This window comes from Epinephelus fuscoguttatus, linkage group LG8 (genome assembly GCF_011397635.1).
Source record: "Epinephelus fuscoguttatus linkage group LG8, E.fuscoguttatus.final_Chr_v1".
NCBI lineage: Eukaryota > Metazoa > Chordata > Actinopteri > Perciformes > Serranidae > Epinephelus > Epinephelus fuscoguttatus.
The window spans coordinates 15,612,130-15,629,126 of NC_064759.1; the positions used below are offsets into that span (position 1 = coordinate 15,612,130).

At 41.9% G+C, this 16,997-nt stretch overlaps 3 protein-coding genes and 1 long non-coding RNA gene across 6 annotated transcripts; 2 read left to right on the forward strand and 2 right to left on the reverse strand.

Moving 5' to 3' along the window:
* Positions 1–95: 95 nt before the first annotated feature.
* On the reverse strand, positions 96–1,924 carry LOC125893181 (uncharacterized). Its single transcript, XR_007449840.1, has 2 exons — positions 1,791–1,924; positions 96–776 (listed from the first exon to the last, which is right to left on the reverse strand). It is a non-coding gene; the product is annotated as an uncharacterized LOC125893181 (long non-coding RNA).
* On the forward strand, positions 1,798–10,771 carry kel (Kell metallo-endopeptidase (Kell blood group)). Of its 3 annotated transcripts, none has more exons than XM_049583592.1 (18): positions 1,798–2,194; positions 3,855–4,152; positions 4,241–4,540; positions 4,636–4,757; positions 5,930–6,088; positions 6,191–6,262; positions 6,380–6,568; positions 6,748–6,908; positions 7,005–7,122; positions 7,215–7,310; positions 7,404–7,502; positions 7,588–7,665; positions 7,779–7,885; positions 7,962–8,051; positions 8,143–8,210; positions 9,907–10,067; positions 10,143–10,232; positions 10,321–10,771. In XM_049583592.1, the coding sequence occupies exons 1-18, from the start codon at positions 2,120–2,122 to the stop codon at positions 10,465–10,467; spliced, it is 2,430 nt and encodes an 809-aa protein (XP_049439549.1). In that variant the 5' UTR covers positions 1,798–2,119; the 3' UTR covers positions 10,468–10,771. The 3 variants fall into 3 exon arrangements, with proteins under 3 accessions (XP_049439549.1, XP_049439550.1, XP_049439548.1); XM_049583593.1 differs by having other exon boundaries at positions 7,071–7,122; XM_049583591.1 differs by having other exon boundaries at positions 6,748–7,122.
* A 92-nt stretch (positions 10,772–10,863) lies between these two features.
* On the forward strand, positions 10,864–14,216 carry LOC125893147 (histone H1-like). Its single transcript, XM_049583694.1, has 3 exons — positions 10,864–11,265; positions 13,005–13,297; positions 13,562–14,216. Exons 1-3 carry the CDS (start codon positions 11,019–11,021, stop codon positions 14,063–14,065), a joined length of 1,044 nt encoding a protein of 347 aa, XP_049439651.1. The 5' UTR covers positions 10,864–11,018; the 3' UTR covers positions 14,066–14,216.
* Positions 14,217–14,310: 94 nt separating this feature from the next.
* On the reverse strand, positions 14,311–16,922 carry emg1 (EMG1 N1-specific pseudouridine methyltransferase). The gene is made up of 5 exons (XM_049583718.1): positions 16,722–16,922; positions 16,483–16,584; positions 15,148–15,289; positions 14,812–15,017; positions 14,311–14,729 (listed from the first exon to the last, which is right to left on the reverse strand). The coding sequence occupies exons 1-5, from the start codon at positions 16,869–16,871 to the stop codon at positions 14,616–14,618; spliced, it is 714 nt and encodes a 237-aa protein (XP_049439675.1). The 5' UTR covers positions 16,872–16,922; the 3' UTR covers positions 14,311–14,615.
* Positions 16,923–16,997: the final 75 nt, after the last annotated feature.

Consider the following 16,997-nt stretch of genomic DNA (forward strand, 5'->3'; position numbering starts at 1 on the left):
AGCAGGTAGTGAACTGTGAGTTTTTAGAGCAAAACACATCATTAGAGCGAAGACAGTAAAGCAAAACAGTAAAATTGTGGGCTGGACAGCTAAACAATGAGCTGAAGCTCACTGTAAAGCTCTGTAAAGATAAAGAGAGCTGCAGATTCAGGTCATAATTCTCTGTAGGTTCATCACTAACAGACACCTTATATTGTGCTGTGCTTCCCCTACCTACAGTTAGGCCAACACCAAAGAAACACCATATGAGAAGAAACTTGTAGGCCTACAGTATTTTTAGCATTTGGGCTTTTGTTATAATTAGACATGAACACTGAGTAAGGAGTTCAATAAAATATTTTTGTGGGAAACATTCATCATTAAATTGAGGATGATTCAGTCCTAAGTTTCTTATAGGAGTCGGAGCCTGGTCATTATTGTACACATCAAGTGTAGATGTTTCACAGTTGGTATATACAGACACAGATACCTCACATGAATGATGTTTGATTGTCCATAGTTTTTGTATGTGTGGTCCACTGGGAGCAGTGTTGGATGTATAGTCTGACAGCACAGCGGGTGAAGCAGTCAGTCACTGAACGAGCTGCCCAGTGCTGACAAAGTGTCCTGCATGAGGTGGGACATGTTGACCATAAGGGATGATAGCTTGGCTAGCATTCTCCTTTCTCCCACCACGACCCCAGCGGGTCAAGAGAGCGCCCCAGGACACAGCTGGCCTTCTCTGTCAGTCTGTTGAGTCTCTTCCTGTCAGCTGTCGAGATGGAGGTACTTCATACCTAACCAGTAATATACATTTTAATACACTGCCTAAAGAAAGCTTTGATGGCTGGGACATTTGCAGTATTTGCGAAGCCAGATACGGTGGTGAAAATGTTACCAAGACGACCGAAGATTGGATCATGGCCTCATTGAAGACAGGGAAGCATTTATTTGCACTGGCTGTACTGACATATAGACTAACCTTCTATACAGAGAGCATAAATGAAATTAAGCCTGTGTGAATTAGTTATAAGAAGAGATATTCATGAAGGTTCCTATTTTTTAACATTAAATTTATACAAAATAATTTAAACATACTGCAAGTGGGCAAGGAAAGGAGAAGGAAGATAATGAATCTGCTGTACCTGAACCCCTCCTTTAATAAAAACATGTTTATACTGTTGTTTGTATTAAAACTGTGCATTTAATCCATTAGACCTACACTGAAATAACAACAGAATGTGGTTTAAATGTCCCAGTTTGCCAGTAAAGGTGTCCCAGACAATAACTCCTGGAAAATGTGGTGTGTTTGAGTAAGAGTCATCCATCCTGTGTTACGTGTTTCTCTCTTTTTTTCTTCTGTGTAGTATTCTAGAGCTCTAAAGCTATTTAAAATAGTGTCATGAGAGGGGCTGCGACAGTTAGATCATAATTAAAACTGACACAGAAGGTAAATTATCTGAAAGTGTCCCACTTTAGCAGTATTCACACTATAATGTTTGAGTTCTGGACGATATATGAAATAGTGTATGCACTGAATAGTCACCAAAAAGTTGCAAACAATTAGTGTTAGTCACTGGTCGGCCTCCATGTGACGTCTATGAAACGTGTTTCACTGAGCTACACTGATACATGACCTCCAGGATGCCAAACAGCTGTATCAGTTGTTAACAGCCATGTGTTGCACTGATAATGACGACAGCGGACATGCGTGCGCGTGCATCTGAGAGTGTTTACTCTCCAGGAAGTGCTTGCCCTCATTTAATGCCATGTAACAATTCATAAGCAAAAATTTGTTGGCCTCCACTTACCAGCCGAGACCTTCTCTTCTGTAAGCCTTTAACCCTGCAGACAGGAAGGAAAGAAAAACACAAGTTAGAGTCCATATGTTGAGTTCTGCCATGGTTCAAAAACAAAACATCCAGACATAGTTCCCAGAGCAGAACCATAGTCTTTGGCTAATTATGTGTGCTCTGGAGAGGAGAGTGAGACCTAGCCAGCAGAGTTGTTTTTATCAGAGTGTCATATGAGGAGAGAAGTGAGTGACGAAGAGAGATAGAGAGCTGAGATGACAGCTGTCTGACGGAGAGACAGCAGGAGGAGGGAGCCCCTGTGAAACATCACATGTACAACACAGAGGATGCAAAAACGCAGGAGAAACACAGAGCAACACATCCATCTACTAAGAATGAGTGAAACTCCCATACAGCTTGAGGTAAGACCTTTTAAAAAAACACTAAAAGTTGGCCATGTTATTATGAAGCTGTGTTTACACGGTAATGAAAAGTGTTTTTTGTTGTTGTTGTTGCTAGAAACTGGAGCAGAGCCATGTGTGTTCCTGGGCGATATTATTTAGATTGTGTGGTTTGGTGTGGTCTGCAATGTGCTCAAATTATTTTTGCCACAATATAAAATGATGTTGTTCTGATCAGCATTTTCTGGTGACTTTGGAAGACTTCAGACAGAAAACACACTGTACATAGACAAGCTGCGGGTCAGTGCTGGTGATATTAACATGAGCTATGAGTTAACTGAACTGTTAAGTACATGTCACTGGAGTTATCTAAGTATTTATTTATGCCATTTAAGCTAATGTTACAGTTGCTCTGATTAAAACTTGGTGGTGAGATCAGAAACTCCAATGTGTGGTTGTTTTTGAGGAAATACTGAGAGGCTTCTAGGTGTGGTGCAGAACAGTGGAAATGACTCAGTCTGTGATCAAAAATTAACAATGGATGATCAGGGGCTTCTGGGATACTACAAATCAGTGTTAGGTCTTGTGGAGTGTTTCGGGCCAAGTTCTGTAAAAGATCTGAGACAGGACATGAGACATGACAAGCTGATGACCACACTCATGTACACAAAATTTGTCTTCCTCAACACGTTTTCTTTCTCACCTAAGTTTTTTCTAACTTTTTTTAAAGATATTTTTAGCGCACTTTTTGCCTTTAATTGACAGGACAGTGAAGCATGAAAGGGGGAGAGAGAGAGAGAGAGAGAGAGAGAGAGAGGGAGAGACATGCAGCAAAGGGCCACAGGCTCGACTTGAACCCGGGCCGCTGCGGCAACAGCCTTGTACATGGGGCGCCTGCTCTACCACTAAGCCACTGACGCCCCAGCTTTTTGCAAAGCTATAAATAGAACAGCACAACATCAACACAAGCAATAATAGAATAGAATACAAACTAAAAATATACAGTAACAGCAATTGGCTTGTAAATGTTTCAATATTTATCTTCTAATTACGCATTTATTTAGCTGGCGTCATGTCCCATGTAAATGTTCCCATTTTTTTTTTAGTTCTTTTAAAATTGTATTCTCTTTCATTTTCAAAACACTTGTAAACTCTTCCATGACGAGAATGCCTTCGACAATTTCCAGCCAGTGTTTCTGTTTCGGAGCATCTGCATTAAACCAATGTATAGTAACGGCTTCCTTACTTGCTACATGTAAGACTTAAATCAAGTAAATATCTCCTCTCATCACAACACTCTATCCTGATAAAACAATACTCACAACTTGGATTGATTTTTATGCTCAACTTAGATGATAATCAAGGAACAGACACATAATTTGAGATAGCCAACAACCCGCTTTTATACATTCAAAGAACTTCTATAAAAAAAATGAATTGCTTGGCAACCAGATCAGGCGTCTAATTGAGACAGGCCTTTATTTGTCAAAATGTGTAGCCACACCGAGCTAGTCAAAGGGCTTGGTGTTTAACTGGGACTAGGCTTTTAATTGAAGTTTTACTGTATGTATGTATATCAGTCACTGCTGAGTAAATAGGCTACATCAGCAGGGGAAAAATCCCCAAAACATTGTTTTTAGTTCTGTACAGTTACACTGTCGTTCCACTTGCTCACTTCCAGCCTCAGTTATCAATCCAGCCATCATCACAGCAAGAACCTGAGAGGGGGCTGCGGCCTCCACCTCTGTTTCAGCTGCCACTCCCCACCCAAGATCCCCATCAACAAAGCCAGTTCCAGCCTGAGCTGCAGCTGTCAGAGCCTAACCCCGAAAACCGGCGGCAAGCAGAGCCAGAGTGGATAAACTGTCGAAGGCTGCTCCTCTTCTTTTATGGGTTCTTATTTTGTGGTTCTGTTTGGGGATTTATTTACCATATGCATCGTAATCTTCAAAACCGAAGCAATAATCACACAGACAAAGGTAGGCCTCCAGAGAAACACAACAACGTGACACCATGAATTCAGAATTTGATGTTTTGTCTCAACTCTTGTTGTACTCTTCCCTGTAGTGATTCCATGTCTCTCCTCGGCCTGTCAGTGGGCCTCAGCCCGTCTGTCCATGTCTGCTGATCCCTTCACGCAGCCTTGTGATTACTTCTTGTTCACATGTGGATCTGACAGACTTTCACTGGACAGTGGGGGGAGGCAGAGAGGTCAGGGCATCCCTGGACATCCACAGAACCTGAAGGGAAAGGCTGTGTGGCCGGACAGCGTCAGACAGAGTACAGAGAGAGAAGACAGAGGAGTGAGAGAGGAGAATATGCTGGACAGAAAAACCATGCTGCTGCAGTATCTCAAGGAGATTTTGGGTAGTATTCTGCAACCAAAATATCCTCTAACATATTTCTGCATCATTATATCAATGTATTCTCTGAATCGTGTTTTTCTTGTTCCTTTTTTGAAGAATCAAATGACAGACCGGGTAGTACAGCTGTGCAGAAGGCCAGAGCATTTTACCATTCCTGTTTGGACACCAGATCCATAGAGACTGCTGGAGCAGAGCCCTTCCTCACACTCATCCAGAAAGTGAGATAATTACTTGCCTTTAAAATGTGGGCCTTTGGCTGATAAATCCCAAAATATAGGTTGTTAAATACCATGTTCCCTTATCACCTCTCTTTAAAGGGATACTGTAAATGAACTGTGGTAAACATCCCTCCATTTTACCAGCGCCATTTCCCAGCACTGGATAACATGCTCCGCGGTTTTAGCTTGAACTGCAGATTGTACTTAACATTTTCATATGTCTGCCACCGTGGACACAAAGAGTATAGACACGTATTGAAAGAGAGACCCGCTCCTCTTTCTCTCAAACTGTAAAATTAGGCAGCACCAGTGGTGTAGTGGAGGGTATACTCAGGTATATGGAGTATACCCACTTCTTTTTCTATCCAGTGACAGTATACACACCTATCAGCTAAACAGCCATTAGGAGAGTATGCCCACTTCCTCATCGGTAACCTACCTATCTACCTAGTACACCCACCTCATCAACTACCACTACACCACTGGGCAGCACTGACCAATTATTTATAGGTGCTATTACTGTATTGCCTATTTCTCGCCTCAAATGTCTTCAGAAACACATTTTAGTGCACTGTTTGGCTGTCATATGAGAATTTGTGAACAGGAAGTGGTATCATACTAACAAACAGGGCTGAAAAAACTGAAATCAAATGGTAAAACTAATTAGTGCTGATCAAATATGAATCAAAAGTGTTGCTGCATTGCCGATTTCTTGCCTCAAATATTTTCAGAAACATATTTTACCTCACTGGTTTACTGTAATTCGAGATCATTTGTTACCAGCCAAGTGAAATACTGTTTCTTGTGTCAAAATGGACAAACGTCACCTACCAGCGGAAACATTTATTGGTCCAATGCGCCATAGTACATTCTGGTAATTGTTGGTTTTCCTTCCCCTTGTAGCACCAATTTCAAGGGAATTTGCATCTTTCTACTACATTGACAACCCAGTTTTGTGAAAAGACCATCTTTCCAGCAGTGACATATTGCTTTAAACGTCAGGGGACATGAATTCGTCTGTTAAACTTGGCATCCCAGGCAACAAAGGACACAAAGAAAAGCTGCACCTTACCACTATCATAGCAAGATTTTTAGCCATGCTTGAGGTATGGCTCAATCATGCTGTCTATAATGATTGTGTAATATCTCTCTCTCTGTCTGTCTGTGTGCAGCTGGGAGGCTGGGCAGTATCCGGCCAGTGGAATCAGACTGAATTCAACTCTACCCTGAGCCTGCTCATGAGAGATTACGCCACCTTTCCATTCTTCAACCTCTATGTGGGCAAAGACCCAAATGAAATTACCCGCAGTACAACAAAACGATACATACAGGTCAGTCTCCATTAGGATCATTTGACATGCTGGTGGGAGCACTGCCATAGCAACGTAGGATTTGTCTTATTGCTTTAACTCAAGTCTCCTCTCTGTCAACAGATTGATCAGCCAGATCTGTTGATCCCGATTGAATGGAACATCAAGACAATGAAGTCTCAAGCTAAAACTCAGGTTGATGACTTAGCCAGACCGCTATTGATTCAAGAGATGTCTTTTTTTATGAGTAAACATTATTCATCCATCCCAGTAATGCATTCCTTTATTATTCTCCCGTCTCTTTTCATCCAGACGCTACGTCCCTTCTTGGCATCGTGTGAGGAGTACCTGGCACTATTGGGTTCCCCGGCCAGCAGGAGCATGATCCACGTGGGCACGTTCATCTCTCTGTCCTCTGAGCTCGCTGTGGCTGCAACACCTCTGCAGTATCGCCTGTCAAAGGGGCAGCTCTATCAGCGCATGACAATCAGAGAGCTACAGGTACAAGGAGAGCAGGATGACGGGTCACTATACACACATAGGTTGTATTCAAACTGCCTACTATACTAGCAGTGCGTAGTGATTAACGCCAGTTGTTAGTTTGTAGTAGGCGGTTTCAAATACTGCCACACTGAATCGGCTGTTACTGATTGATTTTCTTCACATGTATTTACCCACAGAGCCAGGCCCCTGCCATTGACTGGCTGGGCTGTCTGCAGGCCGTTTTCCATCCGCTGCCTCTTGTTGAAGATGATCACGTACTTCTGCATAACTTACCCTACATTGTGCAAATGTCCCGCGTCATTAGCAAATGGCTGAACAGGCACGAGCTGAGCACCAGGTATTGTAAGTGGCACAAAACATCCCACAATCAAATATGGATAGATTTTTCCTTTTTTTTTTTTTACCTTGTGCTGTCACATTCGACTCCACTCAGCGGCCCCGTTCATACTTTCATGGTCCTCAATCTGCTGCATACCCTGATGCCTGCTCTCGACCGCAGGTTTTCTGAAACACAGAGGAATTTGTCTGTGGCTCTGGGCAACACTGAAGGAGTGAGTCAAACAAAGCAAATGTACTTTTTAAAAAGATGATACCTGTGAGTTTGTTTGTTTAATCACATCTTCATTATGGGTTTCTTCATCAGGTAGCCCCTCGCTGGGAACAGTGTTTGTTAGAAACCGAGAGAGGATTTGATTCAGTCCTTACACACCTTCTCAGTGAAAGGACAGCACACAGAGAGGTAAGTAGCCATTATGGGCTTTGGGACGTAATGAATTTAGCAGCGATCCAATTTTAAAGCTGATATGTATTTAAGATTTTCATTGTTCAACAGGCAGAGGAGATTATTCAAAATATCTTTTCCTCCTTCAAGTCCAAATTACATGAACTCAAGTGGACGAATCAGACGTTTCTCCAGACTGTTATGAAAAAGGTAACAAGTGAAGCATGAATTGTTTTTGTACTTCCTGAAACTACATTTGTTGTTTTGATATTTATAAAGGCCTGTCTTCCTCCAGGTTCAGTCTTTAATTCCAAGACTTTGGACTATGAAAGAGATCTCTAGTGAGGCTGAGCTTGACCTGCTTTTTTCCAAGGTATATTACAGACCTCTGCTGGCTCTAACAGATTATTAACCTCTTTCCAGCTGAGATTATCTTTAGTTAAATCCATCTGAACTCATTTAACACGACTTTTGTTTTGATTCCAGGTTACTGTCGGCACACAGAGCTTCTTCTACGACTACTTACAGCTCCTGTCCTTGTGGCAAAAAAGACGCAGTAAACTCTTGACTGAGCAGACTGAGGCAGCTGATATGTAAGTGTCTGCCTCTATTCTTGAAGTTGAGAGTCGATATGAATGTTTTGAACATGTTTTTAATCTTTTCTTTTAGTCTGGCTGCCACACCGTTCCTCCTCGGTAATGAGCTCCTATTTCCCATGGGAATGTTCGTCCCTCCTCTCTTCCATCCCACCTATCCAAGGTAATGTGTTGTGATTTTAACTATTAAAGTGTGTTCATATGATACTTATTATTGAACATTACAGTACACTCTTTGTTTTATTTCTTAACAGGGCAATGAATTATGGTGTAATAGGTTTCCTTATAGCCAAAGATGTCCTCCACCTGCTTCTGCCTGACAGTAAGAGAAGCTCACATTTGTTCTGTTTGGGTTATGTACACAGTTGATCCCCTTAACAGGACAATTCACCCCAAAAACAAAAGTATTTTTTTCAATTACCTGTAGTGCTATTTATCAGTCTAGATTAACCCACAAACATTTGAAAAACTCAACAGCAGTGTCTTTTTCCATTAATCATGACCTGGTCACTCAAGATAATCCGCAGACCTTGTTGTGAGCAGTTTCATGTAGGAAGTTACTAGGAACTATTTTCTCTCTATCATACTACACCAACAGTGTCACTGCGCAGAAGGAAGCGTGCATCTACTCATGGATAACAGGCTTGTGCTCTTGACAGCGCAAGATGTAAAGGTTAATGGCGTCCTCCTTGCCTGAGTGGAAACGTTACCTACCTCAGTGGTGCTAGGTGAGCTAGCGGTAAATGCACTCTTCTTTCTGCGTGGTGATGTGGTTGGCCGATGTAGTTCAATGAAGACTGAGTGTATTTGAGTCCCACCCCAACCAACATGGTAAAGAATCCATAACTCATTTATTACAAGCTGCTGAACCAGAAAAAACTGAGCATTTAAGCAATAAGACGTGAGACATCAGCAGGAAAATATGGAAAAACCTCACTCTACGAATACATGCAGCGAGCACTTTGCTATTTGGTCAGACAAACTGTAGAGGGTGAAGCTAACTAAGCTATGTAAGGCCTGCTTTTGATCTTTGATGGGCTTAAATGATGATCTCACCTAGTGATTCGGTCAAATAGTTGTAAATATCAAAGTATGTCATTTCTGGCTATTCAGTGGGATCATCTCACCAAGATTAGTAAGGTAAGGAGAAGGAACACGGCGATGAACTGACGGGAACTGCCCATTGGTTCGACAGCCCATTGGTTCGACATCCCATTGTTCCGACCACATTAAACTCATTGTTCCTAAGTCCGTTCCGAAATCATCATGATGCCCTGTGGTTAAGGTCTGGTTAGGTTTAGGCACAAAAACCACTTGGTTAGGGTCAGGAAAAGATCATGGTGTGGGTTAAAATGAAAAAGAAAGTGACAAGCACATAAGCCGTGAGCCTGCTCCGCCTCAAGCCGGTCGCGGCGCACCATACGCCCGCCGCGAGCCGTTCAGCACCGCGGACAGTCGGACTAATGGGATGTGGAACCAATGGGCTGTCGAACAATGACACAGACCCAAACTGACAACATGCTGATATCAAATGTTTTTAGCTAGCTACCGCTATTTTGTTAGCTTTCAATCCTTGGTTGTATATTGCGGCGCCAACAGTTTCCCCCTCCAGCAAGCATGATTTTGCTCCGTCTTCATAGAGAGAAAAAAGTTCCTCTATGAAGCTGATCACAAACAAGGTCTGTGGATTACCTTGAGTAACTGGGTAATGATTTCTGGAAAGAGACATTGCTGTTGAGTTTTTTAAATGTATTTTTAAGCCGAGTGCCATTTAGTTCAATTATATCCGAGAGAAGGCAGGCATCTCTACAGCCAATATCGCCAACACACGGCAACTGACACCAAAACAATCTAGACAGAGAAACAGCACTCATGTTAAGAGAAAAAATATGTATATTTGATTTTGGGGTGAACTGTCCCTTTAATAAACTGTTTTTCAGATGTTAAAACTATCTTCTTTACACTCTACTGTCAGATGATTTAACAAGCCTCATAACAATCTCTGTGTTGTGCTTCAGTTTACTCTCAAAGTGAGACGGTGCATGCTGTGGGGGAATGTGTGTGGGCTCACTACCTCACTGTGACAGAAAAAGCAGGCCGAGGTGGAGTGTTTTCTCTCTCAGTGGCACAGCAGCAGGAGGTGTGGGTGCAGTACTCTGCACTGCAGATAGCATTGCAGGTGAGCAGCCATCTTCTGGCTTCAGTCATCTGTGTGTGCAACACTGAGCTCATACATCCACATTTTTATCCTCAGGCATATCGTCAGAGTCTAAAGAACCATCCGAGTGACACCTCCATCTCAGGACTATCACACACTCGTCTGTTTCTCTCATCTTTTTCTCAGGTAGTGTGCTTTTATTATCAGGTTACCGCTGTCATCTCCTTTCCTCTCTGCTATTGCTCTAATGTGTTTTACTATAATCCTTTTCCAGGTTAACTGTGACTCAGACCCATACCGTGAATTCATGCCCTTGGAGCCCTCCTTCTTGATCACAGTGATTTGTGCCAAATCTGACCTGTGTCCTACAAGCCTGCAGTGCCTCAACAAAACACAGCAGCATTCATTACAGACCTGCTGAGTACACTCCTCTGGAGACCAGCAGGCTTTGTTTTTTAGAGTTGTTAATTGTTATGGATTGTCTGGCCAAACTATCCACTTAGTGCTGTAGAAATTGAGCACACTGTGAATGTTTACAAACTGTTGTTACAGGGATAGTTTATTATACCAGATGTTTATGGTAAGAGTACTGACAGTAAGTACAGATAAAAACACTGACATTTTTTGTATAAGTAGCTGTTAAGAGATGTTTGGATTTCCATAGATTGCACAAGCTGTTACATATGCTTGTAACTGAAATAAACATTTGAAAACGTTTCATTTCACTGATCCACATTATCACTTTGTCCACTACCATGGTAAAAAAAAAAACACCCATTAATTTTAATTGAGGTCTGTCTCCTAGGTGATGTAAACAATCACCTCCAACAGCAACTAAAGAGTTGTTATATTTTCAAAGAAATCACACACTTACTGTTTGATAATCAGGCCATATGTGTCTGTCAGACTCCAACAATCAGCTGGGCAGTTTTTAGATTTCCTTCTGAAACATAAAATAGGCTAACAGCGAAAATGCGGAGGAAAGACACCGTCAAAACAGCCTCACCCAAGGGCGCCACCGAAAATGCTAATAGACACAGTAACGTTAAAGCAAGAGAAAATACACCGTCAAAGGTGACCAAGCTAACAAGGAGACCTTACAAAACTCTGACCGGGTTAGGCCTCGGAAAAGCTGGAGTAAAGCGTTTGGGCCGGCTGTTGAAACGGGCCATCCAGGACGAGGTGGAGTCCACCGGGAGGGGGAAAGCCTCTTTGCCAAGTAAGTAACGGTTACGGCCATTTTAGCTAGCAGCTAGTTAGCTAGTAGCTAGTTAGCAGGTAGCTAACTTTACCTAGCCACTTAAAGCAGTATTTACAGCCGGCTAAACTTAAGGATACTTCAAGTTACAAGTTTATTTATTTATTTATTTATTAATCTTATCTAGTCTTTTTTTTTTTTTTATCACATTTTTTAACTCGCTTCAGTCAACATTTAACCAAATGTTAGCTTGTGAAGAAAACAAAAGGGGACCTCGAGTTTCTGGACCTTACATGGCAGATGAGCTGTTATTGGGAAATTTTGACAGTGAAATATTTACACATTTTTTAAATCAAAGAAAATTAGGAAAATATATGAAATATCCACTGTCTGTGCATGTTTTTATTTAATATTATTATTGTAGAACTTTACAAATTAAATACAGAGGACATGCCCTTGGTGTACTCAGTGTAAGCCCTTAGTGATAATCAGGGTTTTTTTTTAAGAATATTTTTTGGGGCATTTTGCCTTTAATGGACAGGACAGATTGAAATGGGGTGACAGAGAGAGAGAGTGGGGGTTGACATGCAGCAAAGGGCTGCAAGCTGGAGTTGAACCTGCAACCGCTGCAGCAAGGCATCGCCTCTGTACATGGGGCACCGGCACTATCCACTATGCTACCGACGCCCCTGATAATCAGGTTTTAATAAAATTTACTATACTTGAATTTGTATAAAGTAAAACTAAGTTTATTGGGTCCTTGGCACAAAATACAATACTAGTTGCTCTTTCAATTCAGTTGAATTCAATAAATTTATAATTTAAGACAGTGGAAATTCAAAAACACTTGCAACAAATGCATAGGCATACATTTTAAAGGGGAAAAATGTAGTAAGTGAAGGAGTACTCAATAAAAGGCAGAGCGTGATCTGTGATGAGATGATCTATATGTTGTTGTGCTGGTTGTCTCCTAGGCTGACATGCACTGACATATCTTGCTGCATCTGTGGCGCTGACATTTTTTTCCGAGCAGATGTTGCATTTTAGTCTGATCAGAAAGTGTATCAAAATCTTGGAGCTTACACTTAATTTTTGTAAAGAACTTTGTCCTGATGTCTTCATATGTGCTACATTGTAGCAGGATATGTTGTCCTGTCTCTGAGGACAGAGCTGACACAGCCTGTCTTCTCTGGGCAACCAGGTCTGCCTGTGTCTGTCAGACTCTGTGGCCAGGCTGTGATCATTGAGTCTGTACATAGACAGTATCGTTCTGTTCCTGATCTGTCACAACGGTCAGTAGCTTGCAATTGTGTACTGTCTGTTTAGGACCAAATCGCATTTGGGTTTGTTTTGTTTTTTTGTGGTAGATGTCCAATAGTTGATGTAGTTTTCTTTTTCTTTAGCTATAACTTGGTTTGGCTGGATTGTGTGAGGGTTGTCCTGAGACCTTGTGCTGTTAGAGGAGGGGAGAAAGGTGCTCTTATATTGTTAATGTTTACTCATGACAATTTGCTGTTCTCTAAGAAAAGTTGTCATTGCCATGTTATAGTCTTCCTTTATATATCTTTTGAAAAAAATTCAAATTTTTATGCCATCAATGTCAATCTCCCCACATGGTGTCAAACATTATATTGAATATCAGTATTTTTCAAAATCTTATGTCAAGGTTAGAAATTCCAGTGTTGTGACATTGATTCTTACATCTCCTTTTTTTTTGTACCATGTCACACAACCTTCTTTTGTCTTTATTGATCTTTCAGAGACTCCTTTTCGCCTTTTCAAGTATCAGATTCAAACTAAGATCGACAATGCACCCAAGACAAACAGTGCAAAGCCGACCCCGGTTGATGTGCGCCACCTCATCCTCAATGTGGTTTCCCAGTGCAGACACCGAGGTGGCATCTCCATGGCGGAGCTTAAGCAGGCTCTGGCCGCTGGAGGCTATGATGTTACCAAGAACAACAGGCGAGTGAACGCGGTGACTCAAAGGCTGGTTAACAATGACACACTTATACGGACTACGAGGAGTGTCACATTCAGACTCAACAATAAGGTAAAAGAACTTTTGCCCATATGATTTGATAACAAGTTTGCTCCTAAATTGGGCTGAACGACAAACAGAAAATTGCTGCTTCAGTGCTCTGTACATGTTGTACGCATATTTTATTGGGATGTGCCCAGAAGTGGAACATACTTGAAAGTTTCAATCCATTTAATGCAGCAGTTTTCTTTCCTGTGTGATGCTATACGACAGGTTTGTCTTGTCAACAATAATTCAGTATTTCCTGGAATTCACTGTTTTGTTTTGTTTTTAAAGAAAAATCAGAAACAGCCTGAAACAAAGCAAGTGAGGACAAGCACTGTGAAATCTCCAAAACCAAAAGGAGATCCTGAGCAGAGAAAAAACACCAGCAGATCTCCCAAAGGAGCAGAAAAGTCACAGAGACCAGCCAGAAAGAGTACCCAACCAAAAGGCAAGATCAGCCAAACAACCAAATCACACAAACAAACAGGAGAGACTCTCAAACCAGCAGCCACATCGCACAAATCAGACGGCAAGACCCGTAAACCAGCAGCCAAATCCTGCAAACCAAGAAAGAAGACACCTAAAGCAAAAGGAAAATCGCCGAAGCCAGCAGGGAATAAACGCAGATCTGCAACGAACCAAGCAGCACAGGTTCGCAAGGCACCAAGGAAGGCTCAAAGGGCCTGGAGACGTCGACCAAAGCAAACCCAACATCCATATAAATCTTCCCAGAAAACACAGCCACCCAGACAGAGCTGGCGTCAGGTTGCCAGGAGAAGAGCTTACTACTATTAGCATTTAGAGTAGTACATGGTGAGCTTAATAAACTCGAACCTTTGCAGCAACTGGATATTGTATATTCTCTTTTGATGCATCAGCTGAGTTGAAAATGGGTTTTCTGATGGCTTATTTTCATTTTACACTTTGGATCCATGTTCCCAGGGAAATAATGTGCCTTGCAAAAAAGTAGGCTCATCTCATAGTATTTAGTCTCCACTGTGTATTTCACTCTTCTAAGTCTATATGAAAGAAAACCACTCTTCACTTTTTCAGATGTTTTAATGTAACTGTATTGATTGATAATCCAAAACCCAGTAATTGGTACAATTCATAAAATATAAAAACATGCTTCTACATGAAAAGGAAATAGAAATCTTTTTATATTCCACATGGTTTCCAAACACCATCATATAGGTATACACATACAGTGCATAACAGGACACGTCTGTAGTTCACGCAGCAGCACTGGTGAAATGGACATCATATCCATTCCTAGTCCATTAAAAAAAGTCAATGTACTCTGCTGTCTCTGTCAGGTCAACACCAATAGTTTATTGACTGTCTGTCACAGGACACCCCAGACTTCCTCGAAGGCAGAGCATATCTTGGCACAGGTCAGTGCCCCAGAGAGGGGGTAGTTACTGATGGAGACCGTCTTCTCTGTGTAGTCCACATTCACCTAATAAAGACAAAGAGATCAGTAACACAGATATTTGATGCTTAAAGCAGTGAATCAGCTGCCATCTAAAGCCTTTTCTCACCGCTCCGTGTGCAAAAGCTCCAATCACCACCGCAGCCGGTCCCTCTGGCACCAAAGTCCGGGGACAAACGGCCTCCCCAGCAGAGAAGGAGGTGGAAATGCGGGGGCAGCCGGGAGGCAGGTGGTCAGACACGGGGTTTTTAATCATCCTCAGAAGCTTCTGAGGACCATCAGCGGCCCTGACACTCAGCTTGTGCAGCAGCTGAACTAAAGTAGAGGAGAGGAAGAAATAATTAGGATATCAACTGAAGAGGAGTTTACAACATGAAACCACAGCATAGAAAAACTCAACATATATGCAGTTTATACACAGAAAGCAATTTAACACATAATTTACCCATGAGGCCACAGAAACGAGTGAAGGTTCTTGGGATGCGGGTCTGTGGGTTGATCTCTATTAAGGCGTTTTTCTCTGTGTGGATGTAAACCTGCAGCAGGCCTGCCCTGTTCAGTGGACTGTCCATCAGCATGAGTAGACACTGGCACAAGGAAATGAGATGTTTAATTTTTTACATATGAACACAGTCACAGGAGATGGACCAATATGGTTTTTGAAGCCTATTTTCAGACATGCTTGATGCGTTAAGTATTTGTAAAATGCAACACTGATTCACCGCTACTATTTTTTTGTTTATTTGAGTTTTTATTCTGTGGGGGAAAAAACAAAACAAAACCAAAAAAAAAAACAGTTCTATGAATACACAAATACTGGCATTAAAATGTAATTCATATCAGTACTGCTTTAAAGAGCTGATATGGATTGCACCACTGACTCACTGTCTACAAATATCATTGTAGACAATTACATACATACTCCAATCAGCCAAAACATGAAAACCACTGGCGGGTGAATAGAATAACATTGATCCTTTGGTCACAATACAATATTCTGCTGGGAAACCTTAGGTCCTGACATTCCTGTGGATGCCACTTGATGCGCTCCACTCACCCAAACATGATTGCAGACCAAGTACCCCCACTCATTGCAGTGGTTCCACAAATGTGACAAAGAGCTCGAGGCTTCAACCTCGCTTCCCAATTCCTTAGATCCCAATGTGATCGATACAGACAGATGCTCGATCAGACTGGGATTTGGGGAATTTGGAGGCCAAGTCGTGCCTTGAGCCCTTTGTCATGTTCTTTGGGCCATTCCTGAACAGTTTCTATGGTGACTGCATGGTGTATTTTTCCGCTGGAGGGGCACTGCCATAAGAGATTGCTGTAGCCACGAGGGAGGCACTTGGTCTGTGATGGTGGAGTGCAGCAGGTGGCAAGGTTCAAGGTTTCACAGCAGAACACTGCATTGTAACAAGATAATTTGTTTTTCACTTCACCAGCCACCAGTGTTAATGTTCTGGCTTACCAGTGTACATATACATAGTAGTCAGATAATAATGTTTACCTTGTTTACCTTTGTTGCCCTTGTTTTTAAGTGTTAAATCCATTTCTCTGCATGTACATTGAGAGTATCGAAAATCACAGTCCAGCTCCTTGTCCTGAATGTGTACACACTTACTAGAGCTGATTCTGACAAGCCCCATTTCTGACCTCTAAAACTCTTTTTCAGTGATGCAAATAATATGAACTAAAACGAAATGGCACTTCTCTGAATCTATCAGTCATGACAGACACAAGTGAAGAACACAGTTGTACACACTACATGAGTGCTTACCTGGTGTGTGATGTCTGGTCTTATATGTCCTGGATTTCTTCCACTTTTGACAATAATATTTTTGTGTTGGTCACAGTTTAACAGCTCAAAGGTTTTTCCGACCTGTAAAATACAAAACATGCACTTATTTCATTAGTTAGCCCCAGTTTAAATGTATAATTACTGATGTCACTTCCACTTGCAGCAGTCAGGAGGCTGCGTCACAACAACAACACACACACACGACCCTGAGGCTTTACCTTCACTGTTTCTAACGAGGCTCCCTCCAGAATAACAACCAGTCTCCTCTCTGCCATACGGTCGTGCAGGCTGCGGAGGTGTTTCGCTGGTTTAGGCTCATATTCGTCCAAATGTTCAAGACCACGCTTCTTCTCGTTAGGAGCCGCCATGACGCCTTCGGATGGACTGTCGCGGAATGTGTACGTCACGGCAGAAGTGCGCGTTCACAAGCGGGTGCCGATAACAAGTGTCTACTTTGCGCCTTTTAACATAGCAAACAGCATTTTATGTACAAT

Bases quoted from the DNA above. Each gene is read 5' to 3' on its own strand.
- emg1 (XM_049583718.1), bottom strand. From the start codon at position 16,871: ATGGCGGCTCCTAACGAGAAGAAGCGTGGTCTTGAACATTTGGACGAA. The intron at 16,585-16,721 runs GTAAAGCCTCAG...TGTATTTTACAG, and splicing joins CCTCGTTAGAAACAGTGAAG to GTCGGAAAAACCTTTGAGCT. The intron at 14,730-14,811 runs GTGAGAAAAGGC...TGTCTTTATTAG, and splicing joins GAGCTTTTGCACACGGAGCG to GTGAATGTGGACTACACAGA.
- LOC125893147 (XM_049583694.1), top strand. From the start codon at position 11,019: ATGCGGAGGAAAGACACCGTCAAAACAGCCTCACCCAAGGGCGCCACC. The intron at 11,266-13,004 runs GTAAGTAACGGT...TTGATCTTTCAG, and splicing joins GGGGAAAGCCTCTTTGCCAA to AGACTCCTTTTCGCCTTTTC. The intron at 13,298-13,561 runs GTAAAAGAACTT...TTGTTTTTAAAG, and splicing joins CATTCAGACTCAACAATAAG to AAAAATCAGAAACAGCCTGA.
- kel (XM_049583591.1), top strand. From the start codon at position 2,120: ATGCAAAAACGCAGGAGAAACACAGAGCAACACATCCATCTACTAAGA. The intron at 7,666-7,778 runs GTATATTACAGA...TTTTGATTCCAG, and splicing joins TTGACCTGCTTTTTTCCAAG to GTTACTGTCGGCACACAGAG. The intron at 8,052-8,142 runs GTAATGTGTTGT...ATTTCTTAACAG, and splicing joins TTCCATCCCACCTATCCAAG to GGCAATGAATTATGGTGTAA.